Raw genomic sequence first — 19,878 nt, 5'->3', positions numbered from 1 at the left:
TCTCACATCCAGTTGAAAGAATTCCTAATATAACGTCGCATGTATTCTACAGGACAACAGGCCCAGAGTCCCTTCAAGATTCAGAGGGGACCCATGATTTGTCACCTCGTCGTACCTGCAATCTGCCAGACACGGACCAGCTTTCCACGTGCGTCAACCCAGAAACAGTAAACACGTGGTGACACCATCTTTTTACCTTCCCTGCATCCTCCTCACTCCAGGGGAGAAAGCAAAGAGCGCAGCTCAAGGAAAGATACAGAACAGAGAAGTTTATTTTACACTAACCGTCCGAGAAAACAATCGCCGTAAACCAGTGCAAAATGTGTAACAGAATCCATGTGTGTCTTGGCTCTGAGAGCCCGAAGTGGTGATTTCCTCTCCCGCTCCTCCGGCCGGCAGGTGCCCCTCGGCGAACGCCGGCCTCAGTCTGCACCATCGACAAACATTCAACCCATCTGTAGCAGGTTATTTTTACAATTCATACCAGAATGTGTACAAGGGACGGGGAAAACCATACCGAATGAATAAGTGATCAGTGCTTAAAGTAAATACATGGGGCGGCACGGGCAAGAATCCACAGTTTCAATAAATACAAGTATAACAAGCATGGGTGGGTCTCAACTCGGTGGAATTATCTGCGTAATAATCCAGCATCAGACAAAACCTAGCAGGGCTGCTGAGCAGTGATGGGCAACAACGTCCACAATAACTTATGCCCTTGAGCGAGTCTGCACTGAACACATTCTGCGGTTTCCAAGGTGTCAGTTCTCTTTTCTCCTTCCTGTACCTCCCGCCCGCCCCCCCACCGCCCTCCCACCTCCCCGAAGGGAGCGGTGGAGCTGGGACAGCTGGGCGGCGGCGTCCCGAAGTTAGAACGCTGGCCCTCGAGCCAACAGTCAGCGTCCAGTGTACTCAGTACCGAGGGGCCACGTCTGTGCAAAGTGCGCGTCTCTCCATTTCCCAAGAAACCAGTGTCTGTACCTTCTGCGCGTAAAGCGGTGTTGGCCTCTGGGTCACTCCCTGTCACCCCAAACACCAAGCAAAGAGAGCACATCTCGGGGACTCACAGGCGGGGAAGCTCCTGCAGCTCGCTGCCTAGCGCTCTCGGATGGAGAGGTTAACCGGGGCCCTGAGTCAAAGGCCTCTGGCAGGCGGGCAACCACTATTGCTTGAGAGGCTAGAAGGAACCTGGGGAGAGAGTGATGGTCAAAACGGACAGGTGGGCAGCTATCTTCTTCCCCGTAAAACCCTGCGCCCCAGGGAAGGCCTGCAGGGCTTGGCGGAGACCCCCGGGTGTGACGTGTCACGCCTTTGTCCCAGGGCTTCGCCAGCCGCTCCTCGGATCAGCACTAAATCCATACAAGCTCCAAAGCACCTGGGACTCGACCCCAGAGGATGCAGCTGGGACACCCGTGGGTCATCGGCGGACCCAGAGCCCAGTGAAAGAAGATGCAAGAAAAACTCTCAATCTCTGGAAGCAAAGGAAGAAAAAGGGGGATCCCCCAAAGCCAAACAGCCCCCCAGACCCAGTAACCTAGGCATCAGCGCCAAATATAAGGAAATCCCAAACACTCCCTACCATCAATGGACCCTCTCCTCTCTCTCCTTCCACAGTCTAGGGTCATAAATTAGGCTAGTCTTCCATCCAATAACTTAAAAAAGGACGAGGGATGTACTAAGTTTTACCTGGCTTGGGCCAGTTAGCAGCCAGTTTTTCTAGAATCTCAGTCACTGTTCAAAAATGTAGCTTGAAAATTCACGCGGGTGTCGTTAAGTCTTCACGCGGAGGAGGCGGGAAGGCGGAGCCGGGGCGGGGGCGGGGAGCGGGGAGGGGGCTGGGGGCGGGGCGGGGGGACCCGGGGGCGGGAGCGGAGGCCGGTGGGCAGCGCAGAGACCACGCCGCGGGGCCGGACTCGGGCGCCGGGCTCGGGCTCGTATTGCACAGAAGGAGGGGCCGCGGCTGGCGGCGGCCGCGGGTCAGTGGTCCCCGCACATGGGCAGGTTCACGAAGGTGAACACGTTGAACTCAGTCATGATGGAGAAGCACAGGAACACGCCGTATAGGAAAAGGCACCCGCACCCGAGCTTCCTGTCCAGCTGCCACTTGTTCAGATGGACGCCAAACACCTGCAAGGCACAGAGCGGGGTCAGAGGGCACGGGGCGGGGCCCGCCCGGGGACCGCCCAGTCCTTCTCCCTGGACTCCCCACCCACCGCCCCGGCCCCCCGCCCCCGGCTCCCTGAAGCCGCGCGCCAGGTTTCCCTCCTGCCTCCCCGATGGCTCCCGCTTCGTTCCTTTTGCGACCCTGTCCCCTCATCCTGACCTCTCACTGTCCGAGGGCGCCGGGACTCACACCTAGGCCTCACTTTCCTGTCTATGCTCACTCCGTTGCGGGTCTCCTCCAACTCCTCGTCTCTAAACCCCTCCTGTGTTCTGGCGTGTCCAGCGTGGGATTGCTCCTGAACTGGGACTCGTCTTTCCAAAGGCTGTCCAGAACTGTCCCCTTGGATGTCAGATAGGCGCTGCAGACTTAAGATGTCTGAACTCTTCCTCCCCAAACCTACTTCTTCTCAGCCCTTCAACAGCCCAGCTTGGACAGCTGGTCAGTGGTGAACCCCGTCTCCCAGCATTGTAGGGCTTCAGAGAAGCACAGGGATATCCCGAAGCTAGAAGCGAGCACTCCGGTGTCACACACAACTTCCCTACAGGCCTGGGTAATGGGGCTGATATCAGTGGCTACCTCACGGGGTGGGGTGGGGGGTTGGTGAGCTCCAGATGGGGGAATATGCGCATTAAGCACAGTGCATGGCCATTACAAGTGGCCATTACAAGTATAACCCTAAGTCATACCCACCTGAAGAATCTCCTAAACGGCAAAAGAATCGATTTATATGGGTTTTCACTTTTGTGTAAGGCAGTATTTACTTTGGTAAAACCTTGACATTGGACTTGCATCCTGATCCTGTAAATTCTCCTGCCCTTCTGAATTCCCTAGTATATGTATGTTCACCTACCAGGTGTGATTCAATGAGTATTTCCTTGAAAAATTCAGGAGAAAACACACTGCGTCTCTTATTGTGAAAATTCAGTAACATATGTGTATGTTAACATATGTATATGTTAAATTCAGTAACATATGTGTATGTTAACAGTCAAGTGGATCAGTCTGTGTGGTGGTGTGAATTTGTTCCCACCAAATGTGTCAGTTGAGCTGGAATATTAAATCGTACAAATGGATGTGATGGCCAAGGTAAGTGCAGTGGCATAAAAGTGCACTGTCAATCAAGTCTGTTCTCGGTCTTTGAGTATTGGTCAAATCCATGGATTTATGAAGATGTTTAGTAACCTGGAATAGTCACTTAATTGGGATATAACCTTCTGTCGACTAATCTTGCAGAAAAAGTGGGATCTCCCTTTGGCTTTTGATAAAAATTTGTGTTTGACATGAGATGGACCCAGCTTCTCAGAGGAGGCTGGCTCCTTTCAGAGAGGGAGAAGGCTTTCTCATGGGTTGCCAGGATCCACTTCTGGAAGAAACAGCCATGAGATGGGGCATCTGGTGGCTGATTGTCTCCATCCACCAGAAGGCCACGCCCATCTGGTGTCCAAACAAACTGTAGCCACAGAACCCACGGGGGTAGGGGGAGAACATGGGAACTGGAGAGTGGAGAGAGCTGCAGACCCACCGTGACAAAGACGGAGGCCAGGAGCAAGCCCACGGAGTAGATCAGTCCCCTGCTGTTTAGCCGAATCTGTAAGAAAGGATGACATGGAGTCAGGCTCCTGAAAGCATGTCTGCGGAGTGCGGGGCAGTGAGTACCAGTGAGTCCAGGGATGGAGAGCAAACGGCAGCTCCGCAGTAGGGACGGGCGATTTCCTGGACACCCAGGGTGCACCCTTGTCTGGTCCAGCCTCAGCCTGAGCCCTCTCAGCCTCCAGCAGGTGTCCACTGACTGCCCATCGGCCACTTGAATTCTCCATCCTGTGTGGCCTAATTCTTATTTCCTGGGGACCTGACCTCCAGGGAGCTTCAGCTTGCTCGACACACAACTTTTAGGGTAAATTTAATAACATGGGTCACAGGAGCAACATTTTGAAAAATATTACGAAACTTTTTATCTCTGTTGCATTCAAATGTCTGTGACCTTCACCCAAACTTGATGGGAAGTGGTGAGTGGGGGGTTGCTATCTTGAGCAAGCAAAGAAGAGGAAAGAGTTAACATTCCATTTCTGAGATTTTGTTTTGTTTGTTTTTCACAGTAATACAGTGGGGTTAACTGGCAAACTTTGAAGAAAAAAAACCAATTTCCGGAATTCTTAGGGAACAGCGTTGTCCAGTACAACTTCCCGCAATGGTGGAAATGTCCTACATCTGTGCTGTCCAGTACGGTAGCCATTAGGGACATGGGGCTCTTGAGCACTTGAAAGGTGGCTCAAGCAATAGAGGAACAAAAATTTTAATCTTACCTTTAATTAATTCAAATTTACATTAGAAGAACCACATATGAGTAGCGGCTGCAGTACTAGACAGAGCAGATAGAGAGTATTAAGGGGCCAACCGGGCCGACAAAGATGGTAAAGTTTCTTCCATGGTGTCGAGAAGATGCCCCTTCTGCTTTGTCCTGGGTCCTGAGGCCGGCTGCCTGGAAATAGGAGGGGTGCCTCAGGGCAGCCGTGCTCACAGGGCGCCCCCTGACCAGCAGCAGCAGTGTCACCTGGAGGCTTGTTAGAAACGCAGAATCTCAGGCCCCACCCAGACCTCCCAAATCAGCAAACTCTGGGAACAGGGCTTATCAACCTGTATTTTAATAGACCCTCCAGACAGTTCGGATGCGCGAGAAAGTTTAAGAGAAAGTCCTAAGGGTCAATCCACTTCTGACCTCCAAGCGTCCTGAGGATAGGACTTTGACATTCATTTTTCCCCGGTTCTCGTGGAAACTCTTATGTGCAAGCAGGTTGGGGGACTACTGCCGACCCCCAGCAATGTACGCTGTCCTGCTGGGAGTCAAAGGCTCACCTGTGCTCACAGAAAGGAAAATGAGGCAGGTTGATTGATTTCATTACAGAACTAAGTGGTGATTATTAGTAGGAGTGGTTTGGACAAGGTTCAAGGTGCCTCTTGCCACCCTTGCCCCAGTTCACCCCCAGGTGTGGGTATGGTAACCTGTGGGTGTCTCTGTAGGTAGGTGTGTTAGTTCATCTTTTGGTGACAGGACAGTGAATGCCCTAAATAGCCAACCCTTTCTGTGGGGACCCAGAAGCCTAACACATCTCACTAAGCGATGTTCTGTTGGAGGGAATGGGCCGGACTCTCCCCTGCCCACACAATCCCTGTGAGCCAACCATCTGCTGAACCCCAGCTGGGAAATTATTCCCATACCATATGCCTCCCGAAGACTAAGGGACACAAATCATCTCCGTGACACTAAAGCAATGGGTTGACCCGGTGAATCCATCGCAGACAAATGGGAGATCAGCCCCATCCCAGTCCAGCTGGTAGCTTAACTCCCTGCAGACCCTCAGCCAGGCTGTGGATAGAGTTTCCCCCTCTCATCAGCTGTGTTAGTATAAAGAGGCCAACACCCAGGAGTATATCACAAATGACTTGTACTGAAAGAGAGTCTCTTCTGAGCTTCTAATTCTCAACACTGCGTGGATTCTTCCAAGAAGGGGGCCATTGCATTCCCAGCCCAGCTCGCCCTGTGAGCTCCAGGCTCCAATCCTTGTCAGCAACAAGGATTGAGTAAAGTGACTTCCTGCCCTTAAGAAACCAAGAGCCAGTGAAAGCAAGGCAAAGCAGGACAGTTCTCTTTGGCCAAGGCTTTTCAAAAGGAATCATGTTCAATCAAAGCTTTGGAACTTCACCCTGTCTACATTCACATAAAGTCTCAAAGGACAGTGCTGCTGAAATTGTAAGTCATCTCCAAAGACTAAAGACAACCAACTTTTGTGGGGTTTCTGAGTATTTTTCACTTTTTCACCTTTTTCTCTTCAGCTTCCTTGGCTAATGGACTGCCACACGCACCCAGGGGTGTATTTTTGTTTTTTCATTGTTAATTAGAGACCTGGGCTCTCGACGCCTGCATCTGTTCCTTGCTACCTTACTGAACCTCCACTTCCCCATGGACGTGACCGTCAGGAATTAGGGTTCCTTCACTTGCCTCTGCGCCAACATGAACACCTCCAGCCACTGGAGACTATCGGTGGTTGGAGTCAGGGGTTGGCAAATGCAGGCGATGGGCCAGTTGTGGCCCATGTGACCCTATGGGCCACAACTGGCCCATGGCCTGCATTTATAAATAAAACTTTATTGTAACTCAGCTTATTCATTGACACATTGTCTGTGGCTGCTTTCATGCTACAATGGCAGAGCTGAGTAGTTCTGACAGAGACGGTATGGCCCACAGCGCTTAATGTATTTCCTCTCTGGCCCTTTCTGGAAAAAGTGTGCCGACCCCTGGTTTAGGGCATGGGCTCCAGACCCAGCTTCCCGCTCAGTCACCCACTCGCTATATAATCATGGACAAGTGACTTAACTTCCCCAAACCTCAGTTTTCTGATGTATAAAATGGGGACGACACAGTTCCCACCTTAGGGAGTGGTTATGAGTACTAACTGAATTAATCCATGTTAAGCTTGAATAGGAGCTGGTGTATAAAGTCCTCAATAAATCTGGACCATTATTCTCCATCCACTTGTGATCTGCCTGGGCCCACTTCCCTGGCCCCCCAGCTGCTACTTTGATACAGTCGTCACCTGGCAGCTCCCTGGTCAATGCCTCAGTAGGTGGCAAACCCCCTGAGAGCAGGGACCATGGCATTTCATCCTCCGCCTGGCACGGGGTTGAGCACAGACCACGTGCTTGATATATAATCGGTGAACGATCAGGAATGCCCTTGAGGTGGCGTTTTGCGTGTGGTTTACAAAAAGGGCAGTGCTTCTGTGGGGCAGGGGGGACTGGCCAGAGAGACCCTGGATGATGTTCCAGAAGCAATGCAATCCCTGCCCCAAATTCCCTGTCTCCCTTCCCCACTTTTTTTAAGTGTGTATAGCTTTTTTTTTCACCCAACACTTTATTATGAATGCTTTTAAGCATTCAGAAAAGTTGAAAGAATCAGAGCATCTTATTTTTTAAATGAACTTCAAAGTAACCTAGGACATGTCACCCCCATCACTTCAGCCTGCATCTCACTACACAGGGTTCACTAGTAGTTCACAGCTCTTTCACTTTTAGATGCTATTTCCATATGGTGAAATTCACAAATCAGAATTGCACCATTCAATGTGTTTTGAGAAATGCATACACCCATGTCCCCCAAACTCCAGCCGTGACGTAGAGCACTTCCATCACCCCAGAAAGCTCTCCTTTGCTCTCCCAGCCAGTCTCACCCAGGGGTAGTCACTGCTCTAAGCTTCTCCATCATACGTTGGTTTAGCCTGTCGTATAAATGGCATCTCACAGTGTGCACTCTTTTCTGCCGGGATCCTTTTACTCAGCATACGATTTTTTAAAATGTATTCCTTGATGTTTTTCATTGCATTGATAGCTCATTTCATTTTTTAATTGAGGTATCATGGACATCTAACATTATATTAGTTTCAGGTGTACAAGATCATGACTTGATATTTGTATATACTGGGAAATGATCCCCACAATCAGTCCCCATACATAATTACAAACATTTTTCTTTCCTGTGATGAGGACTTTTAAGATCTACTCTCTCAGCAACTTTCAAATATGCTCAGTTCTTTTTTAACAGCGTACATATATGATGGATTGTTTAATTATTCTCCTCTTGGTGGGCTGCTTCTAGTTTGGGGCTATTAGTGTGTATTGATTTTATAACACAAGCAAAATGAAAAGAGGCCGACAGTGGAGACAGGAGAATGAAGAGAATGAAGACAGCTCGGGACTCCTCCGGGACCTCAAAGGCACCAGCTCACATGCTGGCAGCCCCTCTCTGCCATCAGGCACTGGTAGCCCTTACCAAACTGGAGCAATTCACTGCCTCTCCCCACGCCCATTCTCTTTGGGAACATGCAGTTGAGTCAGATGGGGCCCTCACCTCCTTCCCACTTCTACTCTGCCCATCCCTCCCTAGGTCCTTTGCCTCTTCCAAGTTCACTGGGCCCCTGCTGGCTTTATCCCCCAGCTGACGCTGATCTCATCCTAACTTTCCCCGGGGGGGCCGGCTTCTTACCTCCCCAGCTAGTCCCAGTGCTCTAAGGGCAGATGCCTGGGTCTTGAGCTTTTTGTCATTCCACACAGCACCTAACTGCCCGCCTAACTCCACACACTGTATGTTTAAGTGAGCATCTGCTGGTGATGCTGCGAGAGAGAGAGAGAGAGAGAGAGAGAGAGAGAGAGGGAGTGTGTGTGTGTGTGTGTGTGTGTGTGTGTGTGTGTGTTATGTGTAAGGCAGTGAGGCTGGATGGCAAGGGGCACGACTGGAGAGCTGGGTGGGGAGACTGACCACGGTGAAGGTTGGCTTTAAGCCTGATCTTTTTAAGCAAGAAAGTCAGAGGGCACCAAAATTACCTTTCCCCCGCCAGTGGAGGCAAACTTGCATATGGTAAAATGCACAGATCTCAAGTGGACTGCTGGATGAGTTTTGACAAATGCATGTACCCAGGTAACCCACACCCCAACGAGAATATAAAACATTTTCGTTACCCCAGTAAGTTTCCCTGAGGGCAGCAAATCTTAACCCTCCCAAACAACTAGTTTCTTGGGGGCTTGCTAAGCCAGACAATCTTAGGGTTAGCTAAGATGCTAACCTCTGGAAAAGACTTGGAGCTCCAGCCGCACAGTGTGGACCTAAACTGGCGTCTCCCCACTCCTGCCTCAGAGATGCGAGGCCCAGGAAGTGCAAAGGCAGGGAGTCCCCATGGCAATGCCCTTCTGAGAGCAGGCAACACACTCAGATTGCTCAGCTCTGACATTTAACGTTGTTTTTATTTCTTGCCTTCAAAACTACGAATTTTCATTCCCCAATTCCCTCTTGGCAGTTGGAGAGGAAACAGGAGGCTGGCTTGTTCCCAAGTCAACAGGAATTTAGGCTCCGTGGATGTGTGGTTTTTAGTAGGGACGCACACAGAGACTGTGACACCCTTAGTTTCCCGTGTGCACGTGGCTCATAAAACAGCTCCCTGAATCCTACACCGTTTGTTTGAGGACCTAAACCCCCAGCCTCAAAGACTCCGACTCTCCCCACATTACAGTTTAAAATCTCTGTATGTTTTGAGGTCAGCTCCACCCAACCAGCAAATTCTTTTCAGAAAAACAAGAAGCCCCTGGATTTTCTCTAATTTGGTTTATAACTTGGAACACATGTGGTGTGTCCTTTGCATTTTCTGACTTGGGTAGTTTGAACACTTGCTTGGGTTTTGGTTCCAAATGGATGCGTCCAGCCGTGACTTTACGTTGTATAACATCACAGGGCGGGGATCTCTCTCCTTGAACAATTAAATGACGTCAGAAAGTGAATAAGCCGACAGAAAAGCAGCACGTTAAAGGCAGCTGGTGCCCAAGTCCCTTCCGTTCCAGAGCACGCACACAAACACAGGATTCCACTGAATTCTAGTGGCTACTCCTCGAGGTGGCTTGTTCTCCCTGTAAAGGTGAGACAGCTGAGGCTCAGGGCAGTGAAGCTCTTAACCAAGGTAAGATTCTGCTCACCAGCGCGGGTGTGGGTTTCCCCGACACATCCAAGCAATTCTGCGACACCAGCTGAGTGGCCTGCACTTTAACCTGCCACTACCTACCTGGAAGCCGCAGCAGCTCCCACAGGTTAGGGCGCAGCCCTGCAAGGCTGTACCCGCCTCCTCCTACTTGAGATGCCAGCTGTAAGTCCAGGCTGTCACCTGTGCTTTTGACGACTGGGTTATAGATTAGAGGTTCCCATGGAGGTTCCAAGAAGGAACCTTCTTCTTGGGTTCTACTAGTTTGCTAGAGGGCTCACAGAACCTTCTTCTTGGGTTCTACTAGTTTGCTAGAGGGCTCACAGAACTCGGAGGAAACCTTTACCTTACTAGATCACCGGTTTATTATAAAAGGATATAACTCAGATGGAAGAGAGGCACAGTGCAAGGTGTGGGGAAAGGGCTCGGGGCTTCCATGCCCTCTCGGTGGGGGAGGCACTCTCCCTGAATCTCCATGTGTTCACCAACCCAGAAGCTCCCTGAACCCCGTCCTTTTTGGGCATTTACGGAGGCCTCATTATAGAGGCACAACTGATTAAATCAACGGCTACTGGTGACTGATTGCACCTCCAGCCCCTCTCTTCGCCCCAGAGTTCAGGGGGTTGTGACTAAAAGTTCCAACCCTCAAATCACAGGGTTGGTTCTCCTGCCAAGCAGTCCCCATCCTTAGGTGCTGACCTCAAGTCACCTCATTAACAGAAAAAAAGACACCTTTGTAGCTCTCCTCAGGAAATTCTGAGGGTTTTAGGAGCCCTGTGCTAGAAACTAAGAGTAAATGTATATTTCTTATCATAAATCACAATATCACACACGGCCACGAAGCTGGTAAGGGGTCAAGGCTGCACTCAGAGTCGGGCTTCAGCCTGTAAATTCTAGACTCTTCCCTGCACCTTGCAGGGCACAGGGAAAAAGCCAGAGTTCTCTTCACCTGCTAAGAACTCTCCAAGGTGGCATCTGGGCCTTTGCCGCCCATCCTTTCTGGAGGAGTCCTGAATGCACAGCAAGAACCACAGATGCCCGTGCAGCAGAGGCCTGGGGCCCCATCCAGGTCCCGTGCTGCTCCCACCCTCTTGCCACTTCGGTGGAGCCAGCTGACTCCCCAGAACCAGTACTGGCATCTGTGCCTGAGGGCTCCTCCCAGAACTGCGGAAGTGCCACCCGCCCCACCAGTGTCCCTCCGGCTGCTGCTGCTGCCTGCCTTCCCGTCACACCTCTCCGCTCCCTACCGGGCTTTCCTCCTCCCTCCCTCCCGAATAAATGCCTCACCCCATCCTTGTCTCAGGATGCAGTGGTCTCTGGGGGATCTAAACTTTGATAGACAGTGGGACTGAATCTGCTTCAGGTCAGCCCTTTCCTGGGGGGCCGGTAAAGACCCTGTCTTCCCCCAGGTATCATCTCATTTTCCTGAACCAGCACCTGAAATCTAAAGGGCAAGATTCACCTTCAGGGGATTGGGTGGTGTCATGGTAGCCCCCAGGGTCTTGTTAGAACAGCCTCAAGAAGAACCGTTCATTGCCATGTCGCCCAACGATCCCCAGTCACCCCTCCAGGTCTGTGGGAACAGCTTGTATTTAGACGGGCCCTGGCAGCGCTTTCTGCATTTTGCTGGTGTCCATGGTGTCAATACTCCTGCCAAGGTCAAGTGCAAGGTGCCAACCAAGGGTGGGGTGGGGAAGAGCTCTGTAGGTCTCTTCTTCCCCTGGGGGCTGGGGCAGCGTGTTCAGTAAAAGGAAACACTGGTCCGGCAACTGGAGCAGCATCCAGGTACCAGGAGCCTGATTCAGGAATGCTCGCTAAAAAGGCGAGAAGGAAGATGCAGAAGCATCGAGAACCGACTGGTGGGTTATGGGCACGCTGGCTGAGTCGGACATAGTTCTGCTCTCAGAGGCGGAGGGGAGGGGACCGCCCACGTGACTGCAGAGGCAGTGGACGTGGCTGGGGCAGCTTCCTGGAGGAGGTGATGGCTGGCAGACAGCCGGCCTTGGAAGAAGGACCTTGAGAAAAGCCTTCCTCCATGTGGCCACTCCCTCCTTCTGGAAACATTCTCGGGCCCCACTTTCTCCCAGTCCTCCCCCTTTCTGGCTGACCACTCCTCAGCCTCCTTCACTGGATGGTTTTTTCCTACCTGACATCAGGATATGGTTCCGGGCTCTCTTCTCTATTTACACTTATTTCCTGTATGAGCTTTATGCTTGAAAACCCACATTAATGCTCTCGACTGCCAAACGGAGACCTTGCCTCTGAACTTCAGACGCCTTTATCCCACTGCCTACCTGACATCTCCACCAGGACGACCCTCAGACACATCAAACCTAATCTGTCCTAAATGGAACCCTGGGCACTGCCTCTTAGATATGCTCCCCTCCACCCCTACCCAAGCTTGTCTTCCCCAGGTCACATATTTTCTCTTTCCTACAAATGCTTCATAACTGGTCTTGGGCCTCTGTCTTGTCTGGCTCCAACCCCTTCCCCAAGCAGTAGCTGGAATCTTCTTCCTAGTAGGACAATCACACCACCCCCTTCCTTGTCTCCATGACCACGGCTCTCAGCGCCCTTGCCCACGTGGCCTCTCTGGGCTCTAGTTCATTCCTGTCACTCATCCCTCTACCTCCCCGCCCCCCACCCCCACCCTCTGCCCCCAGGCAGAGGAGCTGTCCTCGGGTCCTTCCGTGCACAGAACTTTCTAGTATCTTGGTCTTTTACTAGCTGTTCCTTCTGTTTAGAAAAAGCCTCTCACCTTTACCTCTCTACCTTTATCTGATAATCTCAGATTCTCAGAATAAGTGTCACTTCCTCACATGCATTCCAGGTGCCCTGATCTCTGCCACACACAACCACATGCTGCCACGACTCCCGCATGACCAGCTCTCAGGAGAGCACTCATCACACTTGGGTTCGGAATTGCCTGTGTGGTCATCTCCTCCCAGAGGCTGGGGCTCCAGGAGCACGGGACGGTGTCTGTCCAGCTCACTGAGGTGTCCCCAGCGATGGCGACCAGCTTAGCACACAGAAAGCAGTCAGTTCATGTCTGACCAGAAGAAGGAGGAGAACATCTCTGATCACTTCTTTTTACCTCTGTGGATTCTGGGATCAGGTGGGCTCTTGCTTGGAAGCAGAAAAAGACAGACACCCTCTGCTGCCTCCATTCATTGCTTCTTAGATTTAATTTACATTTCTAAGCCCCAGCTCAGAAATCAGATTTGCCCTGGCTGCCCGGAGCCTGCCTGGTGACTTTCTTCGTTTGGGTGGAGCAGGCGGAACAGATATTTGTCACCAAAATGGGACAAGAAGTACTCATTTTCCAAACTGACTTTTAGAAATAGTTTTTATTGGGGGCACTTAGGCAGCTAGCTGGCTTCTGAGCAAGACACAAGTACTAAGAAATGCCAAAATCTGTAAAACTGCCTTGGTTCCTCGCTGTCAGATGCCTGAACCTAATCCTTGCACAAAACAGCTGTCTCCGTGGTAATTATCCAAAAATTGTGACCTGGAAATCCATCTAGGCAAGATGGAAAAATTGCTTCAGAATTGTAGCAGGTCGCTTGCTAGGGCGAGGAGGCCATTAAACCCACACAGGCTGCTGGGTGCCGATGTCAGAGCTACAGAAAGATGTCATGTGGTTACTGAAATGCTAATAGATGGAGGCCTCTGAGTGTCCTTTCGGAAATGACACCCTCTCCCGGGAAAAGCTGGAGGCGGACCTGAGGGGAGACCAAATCGCTCATGGCCAATAAGCCTCTAAATGTGCTTTTCCATGAACCTGGAACTATCTTTCCAAGCAACTTCTGCATCTCGGCATGAAGTTACACATTGGTGCCCCTACAGTGTGCCTGGGCATGGGGGCTGGCCCCCAAGGGCCTCAGGAAAGCGGCGGAGGGACCCAGGGCCTGGACAAATGGATCATCTTCATGGAAGGATCCAGAGCAGTTCCTCCAACACTCAGATAGAAACCGCTGTAGACTCACCACTTACTGCAGCCTTAGGCAGTGGCGATTTGAGCTGCACCAACGCCTGTGAAATCTGGGCGTCAGGAGTTCTCTTCCCTCCCGGCTCCTTCTCTCTTTACATGAAGTTGAAGTGCACACCGAAGCCTTAATAAGCAGACCCTGTCCTCTCTCCCAGCAAAGACTCAAACTCAGGGGCCCCAGCGACGACCCCTCACGCTCCTGGGCACCAGCCAGGAACTGCGGCCTCTGTGCCACGATTTGCTCTGGCCACAGTTCTCCCTGGCCCAGTGCGAAGAGAAGAAACCTCACTGCCCTCTCTCTGCCTCTTTCTGGCTGTGGGATTTAAGCTCTGAGGCCCTGGGTGCCTGACCTGCAGAAGCGGGCCTAGAACAGCACTACGCTTACAATGAATCCCTGACCCCGGCCTGCCTCGCCCCGTGCCCTGGCCTTCCTTCTGTTTTCAGACACAGCTGCCCGGGGTACCCTCTTTCTACAAGGCGCCCCCTGCCCCTCAAAACCCCCACTCTTTCTGGCCACTCACTGCTCAGCACAGAGCCCACCGCCCTGGGCAGCAGGTCCAGAGTGACGGGCGCCCCGCACTGTCACACGCCCACCTCACTATCTACACGGGCTTCTCCTCTGAAGTCAGTGCCCCCGTGTTCGTCCCTCATGAGTCTGTCTCCCTCGACCCGACACACGGTCTAAGGGGGAGGGGCTGGCCTGCCTTGTTCACTCTGTATTCCCAGCTCCTCACCAAGTTCCCGGCACATGGTACATGCACGATACGCACCGGTTGCGGAAATGATGCTTGTCTTACTTAGCTGTTGTCAGAATTAGATGAGCCCATGTGTGCACGGCCTCCCTGGAGTTGCTGGTGCATAGTAGGGACTCGATGAATGTTAAGCTATTCTCAGTGCTGCTCTGTTTGTCTCCTGCACTTTTCTCAGGTCAGCCTGTTCCTCCCTTCTGCTCTGCTCACGTGTCTTCCTCCCCAAGTGAGGTGGTGCGGATGGGAAAGTTAGGATCCATCCATCCATCCATCCATCCAACAACTATTTCTTGAGCACATTCTAAGTACCAGGCACTGTGCCAGGCAGAGAGGAAACAATAAATGAGTAAGACGGGCACAGCTTCTGCCCTCGGGGAGATCACTCCTCTGTGGGAGGCTCAGACAAAGGGGCAAAGTCAGCCTTGATGGTACCTGCTGATGAAAAACACAGCAGCGACATCTGACTCAGGTTTGGGAGATCACAGTGGACATCCAAGCTGATACCCGAAGGATGAACTGGAGAGAGAGACAAGGGGAGTCCTTGCTGGTGGCCCTTCCCCGCTCTGTGAGGTGGTCTGGTTCCAGGCGACAATTTTCTTCGATCCCTAACTTCCAGGAAAACCAAAAGACGTAGCTTGGTTGGGCCAAATTGGGCCACTGTTTTGGTCTACCATTATTAGACAAAGAGGTAGCCTTCACAAGTAAGGCTTCCCAGAAAATTAAAGTCTACCTTTCTACATGCCAGCACCCTGACTGCTTTTGATGAAAATATTTCATCCTTAATTTTGTCTGGATGACTGAGAATGACCACCATGAATATACATTATTTAACTGGACTGAAATATGGCAACACTCTCAGGAGCTACTGATGTACGAGGATTGCTCGCCTCTGCAATTGAGGAAATAAAATGTATTCTCTATTTAAACAAGTAAAATGTCCTGCCGTGTGGATGGCAAACGCGAAGTGGACAAGGTGTTACACTCAGGCTCCAGCCACAGGGAACCGATCCGGGTAAATAACTGTCAGACAAAGTAGGGAAGAGAGGGGGCCAACAGGGACGTGGGGAAGAGCTTATGTGATGCTCAGCACGGGCTGTGCTTGGGGGCAGTGCCTGGAGGGATGAGAGGAGTCAGGTGTGTGGGCAGGACTCAGGGGGGTCTGCTCATAGAGATTTCCTCCCTCCTTGAATGCCCTCTCAATCAAAGAGATGAAACTATCTCAGAAAAATAAGTAAAAAGTAGCATTTTAAAGAATGCCACTTGGATCTGAGGGTGGTTTGATTACTCTGCCCCTCCCCTGATTCAGTTCACTTGGCTGCCTCTACCTGCTTCTTGCCCATTTACATTTTAGTTCTGCTTCAGGATGAAAACTTTTCCTGACAGTGAAGATTATCACTATTTATTAAACATGGATTCTAGAATACACTGCTTTAACTGCAATATAATCATGGGCTTCCTAACAGTTACTAAGTTTTGAATAGTACTGAAAAATAAATTAACTAGTTTTTTTCCCCCAGAGAATTTTAAAAGTTCAAAATGTAATCTCCTTTTCAACAAATGATGCTGAAACAACTATATATCCACATGCAAAAGAGTGAAGTTGGATCCCTACCTCACACCATACGCAAAATGAAATCTCCCTTGGTTTCCCTGGGGCTCATGAACTGTTTATAGATTATTGAGTTTCTACTTTCAAAAGAGAGGCCTACATTGGACGCTGGTATCCCTGGAATAAAAAGAAGATCTCTCTGGCACTGGTTACAGAAACAGAAGCATTTGGATAAATGCTTCTTTCTCTGGTCTTTTCAACCCAACGTTTTCCCCCAAGAGCACTCTCCTGTGTGCCACGGCCGCTCATAAAGCAGAAGTGGCCCTGCTTCTTCTCCTGCATTTCCCCCTCAACTTCAAAAATAAAGGCAATCTTCAACCACAGAATTTGATGTGCTCCTTGTACAATTCCAGAAGAATGACCAGACTGACTGATGACCCAGTTATGTCATCCACAGATGGAAAACATGAATTGGGGCCAGACATCTAATAGGGCCTGAATTTTTGTGTTCATGATATCACCCTATCACTAGAGTTTGGAACCTGAAAAGGGTGTGTTTTCATGGCTGTGGGTGTTACTGATATGAGAATTATGTTTAATTTTCTGTTCTCTACAGAGTGTTGGGAGAATGTCAGGAGAGGAAAAGAGGGCATGATTTACGGCAGACAAAGTGCCTCGTGGAGTTGGGAGTTCATGTTCAATCAGGAAGATTTCACAGCTGGTAAGAGGGGTTGGTTTACCTCCAGGATGAGCTCTGAGCTTTGTTTTTCAATGTTTTTGATTTCACCTTCCGTGACTGTACCCTGTAATCCCAGTAAAGAAAAAATAAACATAATGGATCTTAGGGACCTTGGAAGGATTTGCATCCCCTGCTCCTGCCTGTTCATCCCTCCCTGGAGAGACTCAAGGTGGTAAAAGTCTATTATTCATGGACTGATTTTCCAGGTTATTTAGAGCATAGTTTCTTCTCATCGTTTTGCTGCACACTTTTTAGCCACTAGAGAAAACAAAAAGTACTTGAAATTCATGTAGGGCTGAAGTTTACTTCTTCACAGCTTTGACAAGAGGAAAGTGGGAAGGTGAAACAAACAGGAATCAACCAGGTGGATTGCTGCTGAACTCAATGGATCCATACCCAGCACTCCGAGCTGGGTTCAGGGACACAGAAGCCAGGCGGAGTCTGGGGTGCCGATAAAGATGGGATGTTAAGATGGATCAGGAAATGAAATGACAGACAGTACACTGCATTTAGAAGAGGCAGAGCCCTTCGAGAGAGGAAGGAGACATCCAAGACCGAGCATGACCATGTAACGACAGAGGGTCACCTGTAGTACGTCCTAGGGAAGTCAGGGTGTGCTCACAGCAGGGCTCTTGCTTGGAGCGGGATACACAGGCTTGAGGCCTGAGCTGAGCTGGGTGATAACGGGAAAGGCTGAATGACAGAACCTTTCTCTATCCTTTGCTCAGGCAGCATCGTCTTGCCTCAAAAATAAATGTTGAACCAACTTCCTTTTTTTAAATGGTGTTTATTTATTTTTAAAATTATTTATTTATTTATTTATTTATTTTTGGCTGCATTGGGTCTTCATTGCTGTGCGCAGGCTTTCTCTAGCTGTGGAGAGCGGGGGCTACTCTTCGTTGCGGTGCGCGGGCTCCTCATTGCGGTGGCTTCTCTTGTTCCAGAGCACGGGCTCTAGGCACACGGGCTTCAGTAGTTGTGGCACAAGGGCTCAGTACTTGTGTCTCACAGGCTCCAGAGCACAGGCTCAGGAGCTGTGGTGCACGGGCTTAGTTGCTCCGTGGCACGTGGGATCTTCCCGGACCAGGGTTCCAATCCGTGTTCCCTGCATTGGCAGGCGGATTCTTAACCACTGCACCACCAGGGAAGTCCCTGAACCAATTTTTTAAAAAAAATATTGGTTTGGAGGGGCACCTTCCCCTGCCCCCAGGTCTCAGCTTGGACCTGAAGCTTCCCTCTAAGTCATGAAAGGCAGCTGTTGGTGAGGCTAGTGCAAGTGCAGCGGATGATTCACTCAAGGCTTCCATGACATTCAACACCTTTTTCGTGGCTCAAGTATGTACGAGCCCCATCCTGTGTGCTCTGAGGATACTCATCCTCACCGAGCTTCCCGTGGTGAGAACATGAAGGGGAAGGCTGTGTTAAAAAAAAAAAGAAAAGAATATGCGGGTGCCCTAAATTGCAGGAATGAGATTAGGATAAAATAAAATGAAATGAACATTGTCGTTTTGAAAAATAACGAGGCATGTGTAAAGAGCTCCAAAACGTTCGTCTTCTCTACAGCAATTCCAACTCTGGGAAAATAATCAAACGAAATAGCCTCAAATGTAAATACAGTTTTGTGGTTAATTTCTGTAGCTCTTTAAACTCTATAAGATTGATGTACTGAGATGTCTGTGGCATCATTAGTTATAACAGTGAAAACCTTGAAGCAGCATCCGTGTCCAACCGCAGCAGGATGATTAAGTAAATTTTGGCATAACGAGGATATCAAACTGCCTAATAATGATGTCTTTAATGAGATTTTTAAGGAAAATACGTTTGCTGTGTGTAAGAAGAAGTATTTTAAAAAGCAATGTGCAAAACTGTGTAGCGTGACATCAGCTATGTCAACCAGCCTAGGAAGAGAAGACTATGCAGAAATGTTAACAGTTGATATCTCTGGGTTGCACTATATGATTTTTATTTCATCCTCTAAAGCTGCAGCGTCTCAGGGGGCAGCCACAAGTCATGTAGCTGTACAAATTTAAATTCATTAAAATAAAATAAAAATTAAAAAATTCAGGCCTTCACTTGTTCCAGCCACATTTCAAGTGCTTAAATGTCTCCCGGGGCTAGTGGCTACTATATCCCACAGTACGGCTAGAACATTTTCATCACTGCAGAAAGTTCTGTTGGGCAGGTACTGCTCTAGAGTTTTCTCTAATTAGAATTTCTCTAATTAAAGTTCCTCTAATTTTCTATGAAGACCATGAGCTATTTTTATAATCAGAGAAAACGAAGAAAAAAGTAAAGTTCAGATTCGTGGACTGTAGGAAAAACCCGAGAGATTATTTTAGGAATGGCAAAACAGAATCAAGGTGACGTGTATTGAAAGGAAGCAGCGAGGCTTTAATGAGAGTGTAAACACAGTGGAAAATACTGTTCTCAGATTAAGTACAGAAAAGATGTGTTAACCAGAAGGGAGGTGGTCCACACGGGACCCAGGGAAAGGAGCTCAGAGGCCGGGTTAGTCAGTGCACTCAGCATGGCTGGAGTGGAGGGGGCAGCTCGGGGCGGCAGAGAGACAGGCCCTACGATATGGGTGGACGCTCGGACGGCAGCAACTCAGCAGCTCCAGTAGAAGGTTATCCAGCAAATCCCTCCTGTTTGGACTCCACTCTCAACCGGACACCCTGGACCGCAGGACTCATCCGCGTCTCCACTCCTTCCTGGGTACACAGCTCAACTAATGACCTGGAGCTCCCTTATAGCTGGACGGGAACGTATGACTTATCTGGACAGTGGGTCGGGGCAGCCAGGACATGGACCACTTCCAGGCCTCATCCAGAACCGATCTGCGCCATCCTCCGTGCCCTTGCCCTCTTGGCTTTCTGAGTGGCTGCTGGAGAAGGACTCCAAGATGGTAGAACCACCTGATGGAATAAGCCTCAATCCCTGAGCTTCTGCTTGAAGCGTCCACGGGAGCTACCAGGATAGAAACATCTGCAGCGGATTTTGAGCAAGAAATAAACCTTTGTCGGGCTACCCCAGAGAGATTTTGTGGTTATTTGTAATAGCGTAGTAGCAATGCTTATTCTGAGAAATAAAATTCTAACTTGACCTTCCGTGGGGAAGGTATCAGTGCAGCAGGTCTGGTTATTCAATCCTGCTTGCCTCCAGCGGAGCCTAG

General features: G+C 50.0%; 1 protein-coding gene across 1 annotated transcript in view; it reads right to left on the bottom strand.

The window, feature by feature from the left end:
- Positions 1 to 813: 813 nt before the first annotated feature.
- SLC24A3 (solute carrier family 24 member 3) overlaps positions 814 to 19,878 on the bottom strand; it is a 473,993-nt gene continuing 454,928 nt past the window's right edge. The window contains exons 16-17 of the mRNA XM_057530157.1: positions 3,687 to 3,752; positions 814 to 2,127 (exon numbers count right to left, since the gene is read on the bottom strand). Of these exons, the coding sequence (XP_057386140.1) occupies positions 1,978 to 2,127; positions 3,687 to 3,752 (216 nt within the window). The 3' untranslated portion in view covers positions 814 to 1,977. The remainder of the gene's footprint in view (positions 2,128 to 3,686; positions 3,753 to 19,878) is intronic.

This window comes from Balaenoptera acutorostrata, chromosome 15, assembly GCF_949987535.1.
Source record: "Balaenoptera acutorostrata chromosome 15, mBalAcu1.1, whole genome shotgun sequence".
NCBI classification, from domain to species: domain Eukaryota; kingdom Metazoa; phylum Chordata; class Mammalia; order Artiodactyla; family Balaenopteridae; genus Balaenoptera; species Balaenoptera acutorostrata.
The sequence above is the reverse complement of the archived record's forward strand: the minus strand, read 5'-3'. Positions and strand labels throughout refer to the sequence as shown.